This window comes from Dermacentor silvarum, chromosome 11, assembly GCF_013339745.2.
Source record: "Dermacentor silvarum isolate Dsil-2018 chromosome 11, BIME_Dsil_1.4, whole genome shotgun sequence".
NCBI lineage: Eukaryota > Metazoa > Arthropoda > Arachnida > Ixodida > Ixodidae > Dermacentor > Dermacentor silvarum.
In genome coordinates, this window is record NC_051164.1 from 94,815,442 (window position 1) to 94,834,047 (window position 18,606).

Here is an 18,606-nt window from a genome sequence, read left to right on the forward strand (position 1 = left end):
ATACTGTACCTGGCAATACAGTCAAACCTTGTCAGTGTAATGAAGTCGTATGTGACATGAAAATATCTTTGTTATAGCCAATATTCATCATAAGAATACATTCGTTACATGCCATCATAGGAGACATTATATATTCATGTTCATTACATCAAGGTTCGACCGTGCCTGATATGCACAAACATTTGAGAGATGTTGCTCAAAAAAAAATGTAAAGAAACAACTAAGCAAGTAGAGGCCTTGCCTCCTTACCATGAGCTTGATTGGGTCCATCTCCTTGGCCATCTCGGCCCGGCGAAGTTCGGCAATTGTCTTGGGGCCCGTGTCCTTTTTACCAAAACCCGAGAAACCTTGCGTGCCCAGAAGGTCCTCGAATGTGTCCTCCGTCAGCTTCGCCTTCTGGCCTGTGAATGTGAACAGCGCAGAAAAAAATCAGGCCTTCTCCAATAAAAAAAAAAAAGAAAACAAGATGACAAGTTCTTTCGACAACTGCCACGAAAGCAGTCAGTACGTAACTACAGTATAGACCACTTATAACGTAACCGCTTATAGTGCAGGACCTGATATAATATGGTCTTTTCAGAATCCCGTTAATTTTCCCATAGCACTGTAGGTATACGCGTATCGCTTATAGTGCAGTTGCAGGACACGAAATACCGGTTACAGTGCAGCTGCCTGGAAGTTCGGCAGTCAACCTATACGGCAAACGCTCCCCTCAAGCCACAAATACCGTATTTACTTGAATCCAACGCACACTTTTTTCCGATAAAACAGGTCCAAAAATTGCATGCACGTTAGAATCGAGTACGACCCTAAATTTGCATTACCATATAGCCGTCAGCCTTTCAAAATAGCCCCCTCGCACGCACGTCAAGCCTAACTACTCCTTCAGCCTAGCTACCATAGCTTCCTCCATGTGCTGCAGTACACGTGCTTCGTGCTTAGGCAATAGTCTACCATCTGTCTTCACGTTCTCTGTGCGTCTGCTCTATCAGCATGAAGTACTGAGTTCCTCATGATGCCGCATTTAAAAGGAAAGTGATCATGTGTGCGGAAACGGATGGAAATCTGGCCACATCACGGGCGTTCGGAGAATTGGAAACTTGCGTTCGGGACTGGCGCAAACAGAACGAAAGGATTTTCACCAGCAAAGCAATGCGGAACGGTTTTCGTGGACTGAAGCAGGACGTAATCTGCAATGATACACTTCGGCAATACGATCGCCTTCGCCCTATCTTGAAAGCAAGCTGCGACGGGGAAAGTCCACCGCGCGCCGTGTTTTCGCCACCAATAGGTCGCGTTGAAGCGAGAGGCATAATAGCACGAAGGTCAATTCGCTCGCCGTGCTTCGTCACTTGAGCATTTCGACAGTTCATTTCTGCGGTCAACGAGCGAGATGTGTTCATATTTGCTTGTGCGCGCATGACACCGTGCTTGTTAATTTATTTAGTAAGCGAATACAGGACCTAGAGCACGGTGACAGCGACGGCAGAAATGCGGTGGGAGTGTCCATTATCGCAATAAATTAGTTGTTTTGGTTATAGTGCAGATATTCGAGACTCCGGCGACTTACGTTATAAGCGGTCTACACTATACTGGGGCTATCTGCTGGATCCCCGACGGATGCAGTGCGACATCCCAAAGCATTCTGGCCTCGTTTGAATGCAGCTGGCACAGCCAATTCTCAATCCACTGACGTCATGTTGATTAGCGTAACGTGATAGCCACTAGGCCATTGCGGCAGGTCAGGTGGCACTGCATTTCAAAGCGCTCTATTTCACCATCTGCCTAAAAGGAAATAAATGTAGTGCTCAGCAATACAAATGCGATAATTGGCCTGCATGGCAGCCAGAGCTTTTTGTTCCACCAGTAGGCGCTGGGGACACTGAGTTGATACATTGTGGTACCTATGCGATGAAAGTGAGAGCCTTTGTGATGCATTGTGACTGCATTTGGCCTCCCAGCAATTACCCAGCGCTTACCGGCGGTGCAAATCACTGGCCGCCATGCGGGCTGCGTTTTAATCGCCGATGCACAGCATCGAGCTTCTAAAACTTATTGTCTCACGCACTTTTGTCATAGCAGCTACATTATCAATGTGATGCCATTTCTAACTGTCGAGCGTGAGCATTATCTAATAAGCTTATTGGAGTGCAAGGACATCCGAAGGGTCGTCAGGACAGTCAATTCACAAAATCGATTCCAACCATTGCTGTAAGGTGCCCCAGCCGAAGGCGCAGTCTTGTCCACGAATATGCTGGTGCCGCCTGGCGCGGCTGCGGCGCTGTAGTTTGGCTTCGAAGGCCCCGCGGGAGCCGTAGAAGCAGCCGGGGGAACTGCACTGCCGGGTCTCCACTTTGCACCATTGGCGCCGGCCCCACCGACTTGTGTCCCACTTCCAGTCGGCTGTGGGCTGCTTGTGGCTGTGGCTGGCTTTGGCTGTGACCAAGCTGGGAAGCCAGTCGCGGTTGCTGCTGCTGTCTTAGAGGCTGCACCGGCACCAGTGGAGCCACCTGTTAGATTTCCTGTAGGCAACAAACCATCATACTTTTGAATCTACTGCGATGAGATTAAGAAGTGGGCATGTTTTCAGTGCTTATATTATATTTGTTTATTTGTTCTTTTGCACAAATATGTCACGTTAACAGCCCAGTATTTTGAAACCAGCAGCAGCGAACACTACAGAAGTACATCTAGTGCATTTATGGAAGCCCACTGTATTCTATGGTTAGTCCTGTACAGGTTCCAAAATGTTTAATCCTACCGCAATGCAATTTGATCAGCGATCACAAGTTTCTGTAGTGACACCTGTCAAGAAACATTTGACTGATAGGGTTTAATGCCCCTATCACCTGCAGAACCCTATTCAAAACCAAGTGCCTTAGTTACGAATAGGGTTCTGCAGGCACACGGCAAGGAGATGGTAACACCATGAATAAGAGCAGACTCAGCTCCTAATTCCGTAATTATTGAGAGAGGTTTGTTTGACATGCTTTCTTAGCGAACCTCAAGCTTGATGAGCAGGTCGTGCAACGAATTTGTTGCTATGACAAACGCGTTCACCTTTTCAAACTTTTTTCCATGAATGTAATTACAGCACAGTCCCGTGGTAATACCCGAGGTCCCCCTAATTCAGAGTTTTTTGGGTATACTGTTTTTACTTGCATAATGAACGCACTTTTTCCCGAAAAATATGCACATAGTTGGGGGGTGCGTTTATTATGCGGGGTAAAATTGCGAGCGATATTTTTTCCATGGCCACCTCTAAAAAGTTGCAGTTTCACCTAAAAGGTGAACCGTCGATTGCAATAGCGAATGCATAGACAGCTATACAAAGTGAGGATAATAGTTTTATCAATCGTATAAACTTGCAAACACTCGCTAACTATGTAAATTAACAAGCATGGTGTCAGCGCGCACAGGCAAACATGAACACACCACACTCGATGACCACGGACACTCGCTGTCAAAGCGCTGGCGTGAGCAAGCGCGGCAGCAACAGCGAGTGAAGTGATTCGTGCCGTGTATCACTTAACGCAAACTTAGCGGTGAGAATGGAGCACGCACAAAGGTATAAGCCGCTGTCGCACCTAGACTCAGCCCCCCGACGCAGATCGCTTTCAAGATAGGTTAGCGCGTAGCTGCGCAATGCGCAGTTGCTGCGCCGTCGCTGTGCCGTCCCCCCTCCCTCCCCTCCTCCCGGCGCCATGCAAGCGACGGAATACAGCGCATTTCCTCCCTGCTTTCTTCCCTCGTACGTGAGAGATTGAGCCGCAATCATTGGCACCGATGGCAAAAAAGCGCCTGGAATGTCCATATAATTGCTATCGCAATAAAAGTAGGAGACACACGGTATGATTCGGCGTCCAATACAATCGTACCTGGGTGTGAGACACCATATCGGACGCTGAATCGTACCGTGTCTCTCCTACTTCTTGGCAGCAAGTTCAGGGTGCATTCATTAGGCGAGGAAAAGAAAAAACACGCTTCTTGATTGGAAAAGTGGGAGTGCGTTGATTATGTGAGTGCATTCATTTTGCGAGTAAATACGGTATCCAAACCACCAAGCTTTTTACCGGCGAATGTTTTCCCAATTTTATTGGATTAATCGGAAAATGCAGAACCGTACAGAGTTCACGTCTGTTAATTGAACTTCGACAGTACTGACGAAATTGATCTAATTACCTGGTAGGTCGAATTAATGATGATGCAGAAATAACGCCACAACACACCGCTGATTCATTTGGCAGTATTTTCCAGAATCTCACACACCCCCAAATCAAATGCAAGCACATTTTTTATGTGCAAACAGTAGAAAACTAATGTAGAAATGACACAAACAAAGTAGCAATCAAGCACGCACCCAATTTACTACCAAGAACAATGGGCAAGGGTCGACTATGTGTTCCACTGTGGCGGACAGTTTTCTAAAGTCTGCTTCGCCGTAATACACCCATGTTATGTGGTAAAGCATTTGAACGCTGTGAAAGTGGTTTTGGTATCGTGTTCGATTGCGCTAAGCTGGCAATTTCTGAGCCAATTTCCATGGGGGAAACAAAAAAAGATGCGTTTCAGGATAAGGTAAATACTGTAATCATACATTGTAAGCTGCAGTTATTATTGCTGGAAAATCTTCCTAGGGCATGCCGAAAATAGGAGTTTTTGACAGGAGTTGACGTGTGTTCCAACGCATTCACGGTCCCCTAAGCTCTGCCGAGACATACGGGTCCTTATTGGATTCGCCACAGGAGTCAGGGACATGCGTTCTGCCTGGTCAAGTTCAAATTATCAGGCGAAGGCCAATTCCAGAATTGAAATAACGAAAGTTTAAGCCTATAGAAAAGCATGGACGCTGGCTGGGACCTTCGGCCAGAATCGAATAACCAGAGTTTGAATTAACGGGAGTCTACTGTACTCTGTTTCAATAGTTCCTCACAGTGCTGTGGAAGCTACAGGCTTGTTCAACAAATCAGGAGCGCGAACATATTTTAAGTGTGCCTGTTCATACCCTGTCATCTGCTAGCAGTGACGGCTGAAGCATCTACGAACACTGTGCAGGAGATCAGTTGTTGTGATAGCAGCGGTAAAAGATTCACTCCATATTCGCTCTGACACCAAAAAGGCATGCATCTTCAAGATATTTCAAGGTACAGACAAGAAGGAGGGCTGACACGGTGGAAGCGGTAGATTCAGAAGGAGCCCTTGGCCAGCGTGTCTCACGGAATGGTGGTGCCATCTCTTGATCTCTCTTGTAACGTCCCCTTACATATGGTGCAATCGCTGACGTTGGTAAGTTCAGCCGTTTTCTTAATTAAAGTTCATGCGCCTTTACCACGCTCCTTTCGGAGTGTTCCAAGCATGTTAAACGCAGACTCATTCGCTCTTTTGCCATAAGAGAGCAGCTTGGAACGCTACCACATAAGCAAGTCTGTGGATGCCATTTTTTGGGAAGGACGAAGGACTACCCTGGAGAGAGTCCTCTGCAGTGTTGTGGCTATGCTGACTACACCTATGCCTATACGATCCACTATCAAAGCAATTAATTGTTTCTTTTTAAAAGCACATTTATGTCTGTATGGCAGCGTTGCATTTTTTTTCTTTGCACATTTTCATTTGAACAAGTGGAAAACTATTCTCAGTATCATAGAGCCTCAATAAATATTTTATTAAAAACCAAGCAAGGTCACCCAAAATACTGCAGCTGCGACTTGCAGAGAAGTTTCCAAGTAAACACCTGCGTACAAGACCACGTGTCAAGGCCTTTTTAGTCGAGCAAAAGGTTCCGAAATATGGTCCTATACCTCTCGTGGCGCAAGAATCTGCAATCGCAGGTCAAGTAGCTGCAAAGAACTACTGACACAGATTATAGTTATGATGGATGCTGGGGTGCGGTGGAGAACTCTGCTTTTATTTTTGACCACCTCTGGCTTAAATCAACAAAAAGCCGCGAGGGTTGGTAAGGATTCAAGATTTCAGACGTCAAGCAAAGACAAACACCAGAGGCATTGGCGTCGTCCTCTTCATTCCTCTGGTGTCCACATTTTCTATGCCTAAACCTTGCAATGCCTTGCATATTAATTATGGTACACTGAGCTTGGTAACTCAAAATTCTGAGTTAGGCGCAGGAAACTGGGCACATAGCCTATAGTAGCGTTCTTGATACACTGGCGAGGGATTTCAGCTGCAGAGAGTTCCGCAAATGAACTACTACTTCATTCATTACTATACTAGTTAGGTTTTAACTCAAATAAAATTACATTGTTTTCTGCGCACATGTACTCTCAATGGCCAGTAGCAAGTTCCAATTTTCCTTGATGTGCAACTGTGTATGGGCATCAAAGGGTTACCCCATCAAGTCACCTGCTCAGTACACAAGCACATTGAATTCTGTGCCCGCCTGGATGCAGCTGCAATGGCCGAGAATCGAACCTGCGACCTCTCAAGATCAGCAGCTGAAGGTCACAGCCACTGAGCGACTGTGGTTGCTCATGATGAAAATTTAAACAAACCTCATGACTAGATATGTTTCTAGGGTAGAACGGCTTACAACAGACCTAGGTCCGCAAATGGGTCAGCCTTGCGCCCAAGTGCCTCGAGGTTGGGTGTAGAAGCATTCCGCGTCAATCCAGACGCTGGTGTCCCCGTTCCGCTGCCACCCGTTGAGGGTACAAGCGGCACCCACGTGCTGCCCGGGAACAGGGTGTCCCACGTCCCCGGCATGGTGTCGTGCTTGGCGGCACCCCCTCCGCTCTGAGTTGTCGCTGTCGAAGCGGCAGCCATGTTGAAGGCTGAAACGCTGTTTGGGATGCCACCCTGCTTGTGCTGCATTGGGGAGGGCCAACAAAGAAAACAGGTCAACGGAACCATGACACACAAACTGCACTTAATATGACTTGCATAAATATTTAGCACGTCTAAATCTACCGTATTCCCTAGAATCTAATGTGCACTCTTTTGCGAGGGAATAAAAAAAAAATGTGACAGGCACGTTGAGACTCGAGTATGAAATGAAAACGACAATGGTGACACGCTATTGTCATTTGCATTACAAATTTCTGCAGTCACATCCAATCCACATGTCGCTGAAGCTGTGGAAGCTGTGGTAGTTTTATGCCTGCTCCGTAGATTGTAGTTGGCTCTGACGATGACATGCTTCAAGCTGTTGATAGTGAAAGGGTGGCCTCCAACAGTGGCGATGGGGGATGCCCGGTCCACTGTAGAACTGATGCAATAAATTTTCTGTGTGCAAGTGAAAACAAATCGCCCTTTCGTTCAGCCTTATTGAGAAAGACTCACGAGTGAAAAACCAAGGGCATTGCATTTTTCACTTTTATCCACAAAAATTGGTTGTGCATGGCAACAGCATTAGAGACCAGTAAATATGGTACTAAGAGATGGCACAGCGATATGTCTCACTGAAAAACAGCACAAGACGTCAAACTAAGTCTTGCTAAGCACCTCGCTCTGATTTAGGAGCGTAGAACTGGTATGTTGCAAAATCAGAGAAACTGATATGGATGAGCGTTGTTGCGCTTAAGAAATTTAAAATCAACATACAGTTGGGAGGTTTCTTAGGAACACTTTTTTTGTTCAGAAAGTGCTAAAATAGGAACACTTCCCGAAGTCAAGCAACCAGTGCAGACAACCAGTGCCAGAGCCACCCCCAGTGACTTTTGTAGGAAACTCAATGCTAGCAGCCCCCACCTGTGGTGTGTTCCCCGCACTGACGCTGGTGCTGGCCCAGCCGGGAGCAGCAGAAGCCGGGGTGGCCGTTCCAAACGGGTCGAAGAGGTCGGCCCCGCCCTTGGTGGCAGTTGGAGACTTGGCATCCAACAGGTTGACAGTGGGCACCGTTGATGGTGCTGACCCGGTGGAATTGGCGGCAAATGGGTCAAAGGCTGGCGCGCCGGACGATGAGAGGTCGCCGATCAGCGGAGGCTGCGCAGACTGCCATGCAGACGAGACAAGACCTTCAAGTTCATTTTATAACACACTGCAGTGCAGATGATAGCATGTGGCAAGACGCCGTGTACACAACACGAGCTAACACGGAGCGGAACCACCTATCCACCATCGCACAGCACGCAGAGAACTGAATAATAATATTAATGATTATGATCACAAAGTTTATTCTCACAAATGCATAAATTGTAGTAACCAGTCTACTTAAGCACAAGTGCTTATCAGAGGGGCAAGGCAGTCAGACAAATCATGAGTGTTGAATTGATGCACTTACAACCTACACAATGCTAAAAAGTAAACTGCATTGAACAAAAGTCATGAAAAACACAAATGATAGCATAGTCAAACCTCAACATAATGAACACATATATAATGCATTACTGGATATATTTATTAATTTATTTATTAGGGAATACTACCCCTAAAGGCTCTCAGATGAGGGTGTATTACAAGGTGGGAGGAGGTTCGCACACATCTATTTTTCTAGAGCAGCCGTGACAACGCATGGCTGTTAGTGTGATTGCCCACACACCCTGTTTTAGAGGCAATCTGCAGCGTGTGCAAAGACTGGGTGTGCCGAAATGGCATGGCATCATGTGCACTGTCTTCCCGCATGTTTAGTACTGCGGCAACAAAATCCTGAGGGAACGAAATTCTCACAGCAACAAAATATTTTCTAATCCCTGCAAACGCCCACAGGAGTCATTGCATTTCATATCTTGCAACAACAAAACTTTTTTTTTTTTTTGGCAGCAATCCTACATTAAGAAAATTTTCTGAAACGGCAGCCTGCATATTACCTACTCACATAACGCTAACAATGTCCAAAAACTGTTTAAATGCATTGGTTGCATAAACAAACAAAATGGCAGCAGCCATGCGTACTTCCATGTCTGCTGCCATTTTTGTTCACAGAAAAAAAAAGAAAAGAAAAGAAAAAACAGCAGTTGAACCCAGCAACAGGCGACAGCGATGATGATCGTGGTTTATGCTTTGCAACAGGTGAGTACTGCGCAGTGGCCTGACCGTAAAGGTAACATAAATTGAAAAATATGAAGATGACAAAATGAAGCAGAGGTGACCTCGCAGCGGGCACATTTATATTCCGAGTGCCATCATAGCATGGGCTAACACGGAGCGGAACCACCTATCCACCATGCTGATCCATAATCGCTGATAAGCCAAATCCACATCCACACGAGAAGAAGCCGATGACGCTTTGTCGGGCTTTGTGCTTTGTGTACCGTGCACATGATCCTATGTGCATGGTGTGGTCAGTGTGTGCGGTTAGTGCTAAGGTGCTTCAGCTGTGCGTGCGGCGATCTGACCGTCTGCTCTACTAGCCTGCCAAGATGCTCCAGCCAAAAAGTGGAAATTTTTGATGCTACAAGATAAGGCTGCAATTATTGCCCAGATTGAAAAGGGCAGGAAGGAGATGGAGATCGTCGCCGAATTTGCAACTGCGTGCAGCGCGCTGTGCTGTCTACAATTTTGAAAAACAAGGCCTCCATTCTCGACGCGCTTGGAAATGGTTGATGAGGTGGAGCTCGGAAACATCCACTTGGTTTTTCTTTTTCCTACCAAACTGCCCTTCTGTGCTGCAGCCGCTAAACCAAGGCGTCGTTCACAGCATAATGTGCGCTACAAAGAGAGGCTGATTCAGTGTTTGCCGCTGAACCTCCAGATCAAGCATCCCACTGACGTGGACCTGTTCATGGCGCTTGAGATGGTGGCTGCCGCATGAGTTGTGAGGTGTGCAGCTGTGACTGCAAATGGTTTTAAGCACGCCGGCTTCATAGCCACTCGGGAAGCATCATGCACTGATCCAGCGGCACTGGAGGAAGATTTACCCAAAGGCTCACTCGACATCAGTGCTGCAAGTGCAGTGCCGCTATCGCTGACCAACGCACGGGACGAACTTTGTGCCATGGAAAACGAAGTTCCAGATGGCCTCAGCGTCAACGCGCAAGAAAACAATACTTTCATCCACATAAGCCAGCACTTACCCTGTGATTGATAAGAAGGTCAAAGTTTGATGTCGGCTGGTTGGACAAGGATGTGCCCAGAAGGTCGTCCACCGTGCGGTCTGAGGGTGCTTGTGCCTCGCCACTGCTGCCGTCGTCGATGGAGAAGCTCGCTAGGTTGAGCAGGTCCACCTCTTTGGCCTTGGGCCGCGGCGGAGGCACCGCGTTGCTGTTGACAGCTGCCCCATTTCCACCATCTGCTGCTGAAAGCTTGCGCATCGGTCCCAGCAGTGTCTGGTAAAGGTCACAGGAAATGATGCAGCTTGTCGTTCGTCTTAGAACTAAATTTCTCATAGCTCTCTTGCACAATAACATAAAGCGAATTTCGCACCTGTCATCCATTTTATGACCTATTGGGGAAGTTCACATTAATGACAACAACAGAATGGGCTAAGACATTAGTTCTGATGAGCGTTAAAGAACTGTAAAGTACAAGTCACTCTTAAAGGGAACACTTAGCTGGTAATAAAGCCAATATAACTCTCAAACGCTTCTACTTTATCGAGAGGGGGAAAGAAACATGGCTCATAGGACACATCTGGTTGACATCAGTTCAGCTGTAATCGGTAGCCAAATGCTAACTTGGTGCTGTGTTTAAAAGTGGGCCCTATTGTACATCAAAGAAAAAGTGCTGAGGTTGAAGAGATGAAAAAAAGACGAAGGGTTTTCATAGGGCGATTTAGTTGTGGATGTTACGAGTTCTGTAAACAAAGCTTTGTTTGAGAGCTCAGAATTACACAATTTCAATCAAATCATAAGCTTCGAAACAACATGTGGCCACTATTTTTCACAAAATTATAAGAATGCACATGCCCTGAGACACCAATGAGAATTCTTCAAGGTGTCAATTTTTGCAAACTGTAGGTCACTTGCAAAAAAAGCAAGGAAATACCAAGGTGCACTACAGTAAGCAACTGAGGAAAGGCACAAGAAACTTATAAAAAGCATTCGATCCACAAGAAACGTGACACAGCTGGCATAAGTAACTCTACATACCCTCAATAAGAGGTCCACAGAAAGATACATATGAGCAAAATACTTAACAGTGACAAGGAAGGACATAGGACAGGTGTGCTCACTTATAACCGACCTTTATTGAAACCAGCCTGTCAAACTAGACCTCATTACTATGAACACCACAGTAACAAACTTTTTCTGAAAAACCGTGCCGACTGCTTATACTTGCAATGTGAGAAACAAGATTTTTCTGAGAAACGAGTTCAAGGATGTACCATTGCAAAGGTAGGACTTTTACGTCGTTGGAATGCAATTATTATGGTTAATTTTGGGGATTTCAATATAATAATGTTACAGAATAACAAACAATTTGCTGCAGTTACCTGAAGTTTGTTTTATTAATATTTCACACTATACACATTCACCCAGGTTGTTAAACACCCTTCTGTCCGTGTTATATTGTGCTTATTTAAATATAAAGTGCTCTAGAAGCTTCACTGATTGCATCTCGTTAGCCTTCACTGTGCGCATGTTTGACAACCCTGGCATATATTGACGTCATGGCTCCAATAAACGTCATCCATAAGTGAGCACCTGTCCGCTGTCCTTCCTCGTCCCTGTCAATGTTGTGCTCGTTTATACCTGTCATACGTGTACCAACTCACCCGACACTGTTAAGTCTACCACAAAGGAATGAAATGCTAAAGGAATTTCACAACCACAAGAATACTTTTGCAAGGCGAGACACGACTGAGGCACGCTCTCTCGGCATTCAACACCACTGGATGTATTGCCTCATAACATAGCAATGCTTTTGAAATGAAGGCTGGCCTACAGGAGCTCCGTAGTATCACACACAAATGATCACATTCCCCTCATCCTTTGCAGAATAAGTGATTAATGGGTTTTCATGCCTTAGCAGAATAAATAACGGCAGACTCGATGCCATAAGAAAAAGGGATCGAAACAAAGACGACTTCTTGTGCTAACTTTTACTTTTAAATTATGAGGTTTAACGTATGGAAGCAATGCAGCAGCTATGGGAGATGCCATTACAGAAGGTTCCCGATTAGGTCTTTCTGACAACATGAGGTTCCTTAATGGGCACCTAATGCTTAGGACGCAAGCGTTTCATGCATTTCCCTTCCATCACAGTGCAGTTGGGAATCAAACCCACAACCTAGGGCGGTAGGTTATGCTGCCTTTCTTTGAATACCTTCTGCTTATGGTGTGAAAGGTGGCCATTACTCAAGCTACGCTTAAAAGAATTGAGAGGCCCATTGAAATTGGGCAGCTGTTGCCTTCGTAAGATTTAGAAAGGAATATACTAATAACCCTCAGAAACATGCGAATAGCTAACAAGTCCTGTTAGTTGTTTTTCAGCAAACACTGAAGCTGTTTGCTTATTCAAACAAGGCTTATATATAAAAGGGCTAATTGAAGCCACTTGCAAATCGAAACAGCGCTTTCATCTAAAAGGGTTAACAGAAGCCATATGCTAATTTAAACAAGGTTTTCAGTTAAAATGGTTAGACGACAAATGCTTATTAATTAAAATGCAGCTTTCAGCTAAAACGTTAACAGTGCTAAATCACGAATACTCTGTGTTGACTTTGATGTACTTGTTAGTGCGAACATGCCTTAATAATTTCTTAAGATTACTACACTTCACACATGTGTGCTGGCCACTGGCCAAGACCATGGACAGTAACAATTCTGCAATGCATCTATGAGCAATAAACCGTAATATACAGTCTTAAAAAAGGCAAACAAAACAGTGCGCGGACAACAACTTGCCTCTGCAGACGTGGTGGCACTCGGAACGTCACTCTCCGAGTGCTGCGGCGAAGTGTCCCTACTTGGCAAGCTGGGCGTCGCGGGTGGAGGAGGCCTTGCAGGGGCATTCCTTGAGAAGTGACCTGTGACAACAATTACTCTAATCACCATCTTGCTTGATTTTAAACCACAGAGCAGTGCACTAGAATAATTGTCACATAGGGCTCCTGTATCGGAACATAAGGCGAATCGAAAGAAAAATTTTGTAGCTTATGTATATATTTTCTTTCTTTTGCTTTATTAGACATCTGCTGACTCCATAACGGTGTGCCAGAATACATTGAATGCACAACAAATCTATTAAATCCTCTTGCCAAGCTGCCACTGTGCTGCCAAAAACAGCATGGCTTCCTGGTGTGTTGAACAAGACTCTTGTACGCATCAAAAAAAGTAGTAGTAGCCATGTGGTATGACAAACTTATGCATGTACATGCTGGTCAGCATGGCTGCAAACCACAGAATGACCGTATCACCCATAGTACCACTGAAAGCTGGGTGTGCATTACATCGACCCATTCTTTCCTCCTTCACTCCTCTGCTTTTCTTGGTCCTCTGCTGTTGTCTTGCTCGAACCATGCAGTGCCCATCTCACCTTCATTCCTCTATCGTCCTGTTGTCTAAAGCTTTTGGCACTGCAAACCAGAAGATTTTGAGGTCGACACCACATTCAGCTATACCTGGCTCTACTCGGCGACAACCTAAGAAATTGGGTCACAGTACCCAAAATACCGCACTGCCACTGCCCTCAGTGGCTCTTTACTCCAAAACATAGCTCCTGAGGAAAGCAGTTAGCCCGCACCATGTCATGGCCATTAGTGAGTGTAATTGGCTGGAACTACATATACCCATCCTTTGACCACTGCATTCTCAGGTAGTTGCCTACTACAGAATTTTCCCGCTAGGGACCAAACATCCAAGCTCACCAATGCAGGCCTCAAGCTCTTCATCAGTGCTGAACAGGATGGCAGCGTTTGTCTCCAAGTGCTCGAGGTCGGCCCACAGACCATTGGTGAGCCGTGGGCTAGGAGTGTCACCTACCCGGACCTCAAGGGACAGCTGGAAGCCCTCTGGGTACCGGTCCAGCTCCTCGATGCCGTCAAGTTCATGCCTGCATCATGTGCAAGTGTAAGTGACATGTACAAACATGGCCAGCAAGCAAAGCTGAAATCTGGAAGGTAAGCTTGGTGTAAGGCAGCAGGTGACAGGTTTTGTACTTGACCTCACTATACTGGTGCAAGATTGAATCAGTCAATGTTAGAGAGGCCGCCACAAAAGATCTAGAACTGTCCGACCTGCAAAATGTCAGCTGTGTTGTGCCGGGAGCCACGAATCCAGAGTATAGCTGGACCTGGCAAATCTTGACCGGTGACACCTGCAAGACACAAGGCTTTAGAGATGGCAGCTGCAACAAAGCAGTTGTTTGTTTCTAGAACATCTAACAACCTTATTAGCTGTAAAAATGTGCACTTTTACAATCTTCAATGTTTTTAGAAAGTACATGACGCGACATCACAATGAAATAACAGTGGCCTTCTGAAGCTAGCTGACGCTCCCTAAAAATATTGAGGGGTTACGTAAGATGAATTCTGAGCAACAACAACAATTGGAAAAAAAAAATATAAAGGGTTCCTACTTTCAAATGCAGCAAAGTCCACTCATAACTTCAGTGGTTGCCTTATGAGAACATGTCTGCGTTTCACAGGTATTTGAAAAGCATACGTTACTGTATCTAGCCTACACTTGGAGGACAGCTTTAAGAGAATAAGAATGCAAAGCCATGCACGCTCGCAAACTCTGGTCACTGAATAGACTTTGACCCAGTTCTCCGTGTTCGCTGCACTGACCTTCCCAAACGATGACCGAGCATGGTAGACTGCGATTGTCACGTCTCCTGCAGCCGCGACATTCAACGGAATCGCCAGCTGCTTCTCTGCATAGTTGTGATGACTGAGAAGTGTTCCGGTAGAGCAGGAGGAAAGAAAAAGAATGAAAAAGAATGAAATTAGCCACAAAAGTGAGGATCCCATTCCCGACAATGCTAATCGAGCAGCCTCATTCTAAGAGTAGTATAAGTAGCATGAGCGATAATAATTTACGAATGTAGCCGGAGAAATCCCAAGTGCAAGAAAGGAAGACAGAACAAAGAGAGAGAAAAGAAAATTAATGACACCAACAAGTCCACTACTAGTCCTGGGAAAGCACAAATGCAGCTGACGCAGGCTAATGCACAATAAAGGGGTACTGGCACACATTTTCCCGAGTTGTAGAATCTCTGCCACACGCTTCTTGCAAAAAAAAGGACGACGCTTGGCAAGTACAAATGTTAGCAAACACTTATGCAACATTTAATTTTGATACTAAAATTGGTCTCAAGTTGGTCCCAGTCCTAGCACCATTGACATTGCCATGACGTTTCAACACAGAGCAGCAAAATTTGCTGTCGTGTAAAAATAAAACAAGGTGTGCCGACATTATTGATAAAATATATATATAGACTGTTACGCGCAAGTCGTGCTCTTGTGTGTGGCAGCTGTAGCAATCGCAAAACATGGCAAGCCAGAGTATCACGAGGCATCCACTTTCTGACACTGAAACTAGTACGCAGGAAGCTGTATTATAGTAAATTATTCAGGCTCATGCTCGCCAGTACATTTCCTAAGATTTAGAGCAGGGCTTCCCAACATACAGCCCATGGCCAAACACGTAACAATACAAGATGTGCTGGGGATAGCAACAAATGCGATGATACTAAGCATACATTGCCTTTACGCAAGCACACAAAATGTGCAACATTTCCCGCTAAAATGCAGCCCTTGTGGCTCCCAGAGAAGTTGGTATTGGCCTCCGCTAGTTTTGAGTTATGCAAGGTGCAGGTTTGGGCTAGTTAGTTGGACATATATTTAGATATATACTTAGACTTATGCTCATGCTGTTAGTCTAAAAATTAGGGGTGAGTGAATTCCGAATAGTAGGTCTCGAATTGAATGTCAAAGCGAACTAAGAAAAGAAAGCTGAATATCGAACTGAATATCGAATATCAGGAAATTTATCACAAAGTTTAATGCTTGCAAATTTTGTACAAGAAAACACGGTGCTGCACCAGAGTTTGCTACAGTAATTACTAGAGGGAGCTCTGGCGCTGCGATTGTTCATCTACCATGGGAATGATACTTAGTACAGTGTAGACCGCTTATAACGTAAGTCGCCGGAGTCGCGAATATCTGCACTATAAGCGGTACCGCACTATAACCAAAACAATGATTTTCAAGCCCTGCACGCATGCAAAACATGAAGACACGCTTTGTACTATCGTGCGCACATCGCGATTAAATTTTCACCAGTGACCTGGCGAAAACATAATCGTGATGTAGCCGGTGCTCTTAAGGCTCGACAGCTTTGCACCAAGTCAAAACGAAACAACTGTTTGCCGCAACCACTGCGGAAAAAAACGTGACCGCTATTGACGCAATTATGAACGGCGACTTTCCGGTGCTGAAGGCACGCGCCCGACGCACGCACCGAGTCTGGACGAATTAACTACCATTCGCAGCAACACCTGCAGTCGAAACCGCGGTCACTATGTGTGCGATCATCGATGGCGACTACGCAGTTCTTTACGCACGCGGCCGACGCGCGTACTGAGTAAAAACTAAACTAGCGGTCGCTATCGACGCGATCGTGGATGACGACTATGCAGTTACGAAAGCCCGCAGCCAACGCGGTGCGGTGTTACGCGCGGTGGTAAATGCATGAATACAGGCTTTAAAGACACAAATAGGCTTAAAGCGTTTCGGCCGTTGCTGTCATTCACGTACGATAACTGATGGCTGTGGCGATGCGGACTCCGCCGCTTCATTTCGGTTGGATGCTAGCACCGTTCTTGCTCTTTTCTCGCTCACCGAGCTCCGAAAGTAGTCCGAATTAACCGATGTGCGGCCAAATAAGTCAGAATTAACAAGAGTTTGATTGCATTGAATAATGCATACGCCCTCCGAATTAACTGATGTGCGGCCAAATAAGTCAGAATTAACAAGAGTTTGATTGCATTGAATAATGCATACGCCTGCCGGGAGCATGCACCTTGTTGAGAAGCGTGCTCGCTGCCGCCCTTGTCGGCGAGATTTTCCCGCGGAAGCCGCATTATAACCAGTATTTTGTCTCACGCGGCTGCACTGTAAGCGGTACGCGTATACATGGAGTTCTACAGGAGAGTAAACGGGAGTCGGAAAAGGCCGCGTTGTAGCCAGTTCTGCACTATAAACTGTTACGTTATAAGTGTTCTATACTGTACATGAATTTGTCTATCTTTGTGCTTCTGGCTTGAGACGTCCTTGTGGCTTTGTTTGTTAAGCTTTATCTGCCTTCATTGGCCTAAATTTCAAAGCAATTTTACTTTTTGGCCCTTCAAGCTGAAGGAGTAGTCAAGTTATGTTGTGCTGAATATCTTATAAGATTTTAAGTTTATTATAGTGGGCCTCGTGTTGCGGCAATTCTTATTGCATAGAAAGCTTTCCTTTCTAGTTTCCCTCCGAACTACAAACAGGGTTTTCTAGCTTACGGTTAGGGGCAGGTGGGTTTTGCAAGTTATCGTCACCTAGTCAAGATCAATTTGCGCAACAGACTAAAGCGCGGACCACGCTTTACGTGACTCGATCACCGCTTTGCGCGTAGCCATCGTTGGTGCTGGGCGGGTTGATCTGCGGTCACGCCAATGGTAAAAAGCAGGCGCATTTTCATTGTCGGGTTCAGCATCGTTTGCTGCCACCTGTCCAATGCTCTCAAATCGTGAGAGCCACGGCAAGTTCACATGTGGCATCCCCGCCCCCTCCACCTCCTCCTCTCCGTGCCTATGCGTCGTCCGCGCAAACGGTCAGCGCAATAGCCCTTTGACACCTTCGCACACACCGTGTAAATCTCATCCTAATCTTGTGAGGGGTTGCTCGAAACTACAAAAAAAAAAAAAAAAGAAGAAACTGATACAGTGCAGTCGACTTATAACGATATCAAGAAAAACGAAAAATCCGATCATTATAACGGATCATCGCTATATCTGGACTGCCGAAAAAAAAACAAAAAAACTTGCCGAATATACCTTTGTAGTCCCGCAACCAAATTTACCACTTGGGATAAAAAATCAATGTTGTACAAAGTAGGCTGTGCAAAATAAAATGTTTATTTATACCTCTAAATAGCGTTTCAATCGTTAGGCGCGCCGAAATAGTCAGAAATCCACACTTGCTTTCGCGCAAGTTTCAGTTTCACAACCGTGGTGTGCATCGCGTCCAGCTGCTGTGCAAATTCTGGTGGCTATAATTTAGCGTGCGTGAAATAAATTATAATGAGCGACTCGATCGACGACATTGCACTTTGGTTGAAAATCGGGGTCGGTGTCAAAGACGGCCGTCGTCAGTCTCGTCGTCACAGCTGCTGCTGTGGCCGCCTCCATCGCACAACGCCGCCGCCTGTCGCGACAATGATCACCCCGTCGGAGATCTCTTCGCTGAACGAGGCAGCACTAGCTGCACTCAGAAACTTCATCGAAGCACCACCTATTTCATCGTCAGTAGTGACGAGCTCGCAGAGTTCGCTAATGTGAGCGGCTTCCACCGGGTTGATTTCGGGGGTTTCGTCATGGCGCACAAAGCCCGCCTTTTCCATTGATCAGCATGGCCACAGCTTCTTACCGTCATGTTCGTGGCGAACCCGGTTTTTATAATCGTCGATATTGTCGACTGCGCGAGCTCGTCATTTGCTGCTTCGTCTCATGCGACACAGCTTTTCGCTTTGTCGGCGCACCTGCCATTTCTTCCGTGGCGCATTTCCGCACTCG

General features: G+C 45.9%; 1 protein-coding gene across 2 annotated transcripts in view; it reads right to left on the reverse strand.

Annotated features, from left to right (window-relative positions):
• LOC119433068 (cyclin-G-associated kinase-like) overlaps positions 1–18,606 on the reverse strand; it is a 72,146-nt gene that overhangs the window by 16,223 nt on the left and 37,317 nt on the right. For both annotated transcript variants that reach the window (XM_037700215.2, XM_049659211.1), the window contains 9 exons: positions 14,621–14,723; positions 14,069–14,148; positions 13,700–13,884; positions 12,738–12,859; positions 9,966–10,217; positions 7,702–7,944; positions 6,552–6,819; positions 2,205–2,522; positions 250–401 (listed from right to left, as the gene is read on the reverse strand). In XM_037700215.2, the coding sequence (XP_037556143.1) occupies positions 250–401; positions 2,205–2,522; positions 6,552–6,819; positions 7,702–7,944; positions 9,966–10,217; positions 12,738–12,859; positions 13,700–13,884; positions 14,069–14,148; positions 14,621–14,723 (1,723 nt within the window). The remainder of the gene's footprint in view (positions 1–249; positions 402–2,204; positions 2,523–6,551; positions 6,820–7,701; positions 7,945–9,965; positions 10,218–12,737; positions 12,860–13,699; positions 13,885–14,068; positions 14,149–14,620; positions 14,724–18,606) is intronic.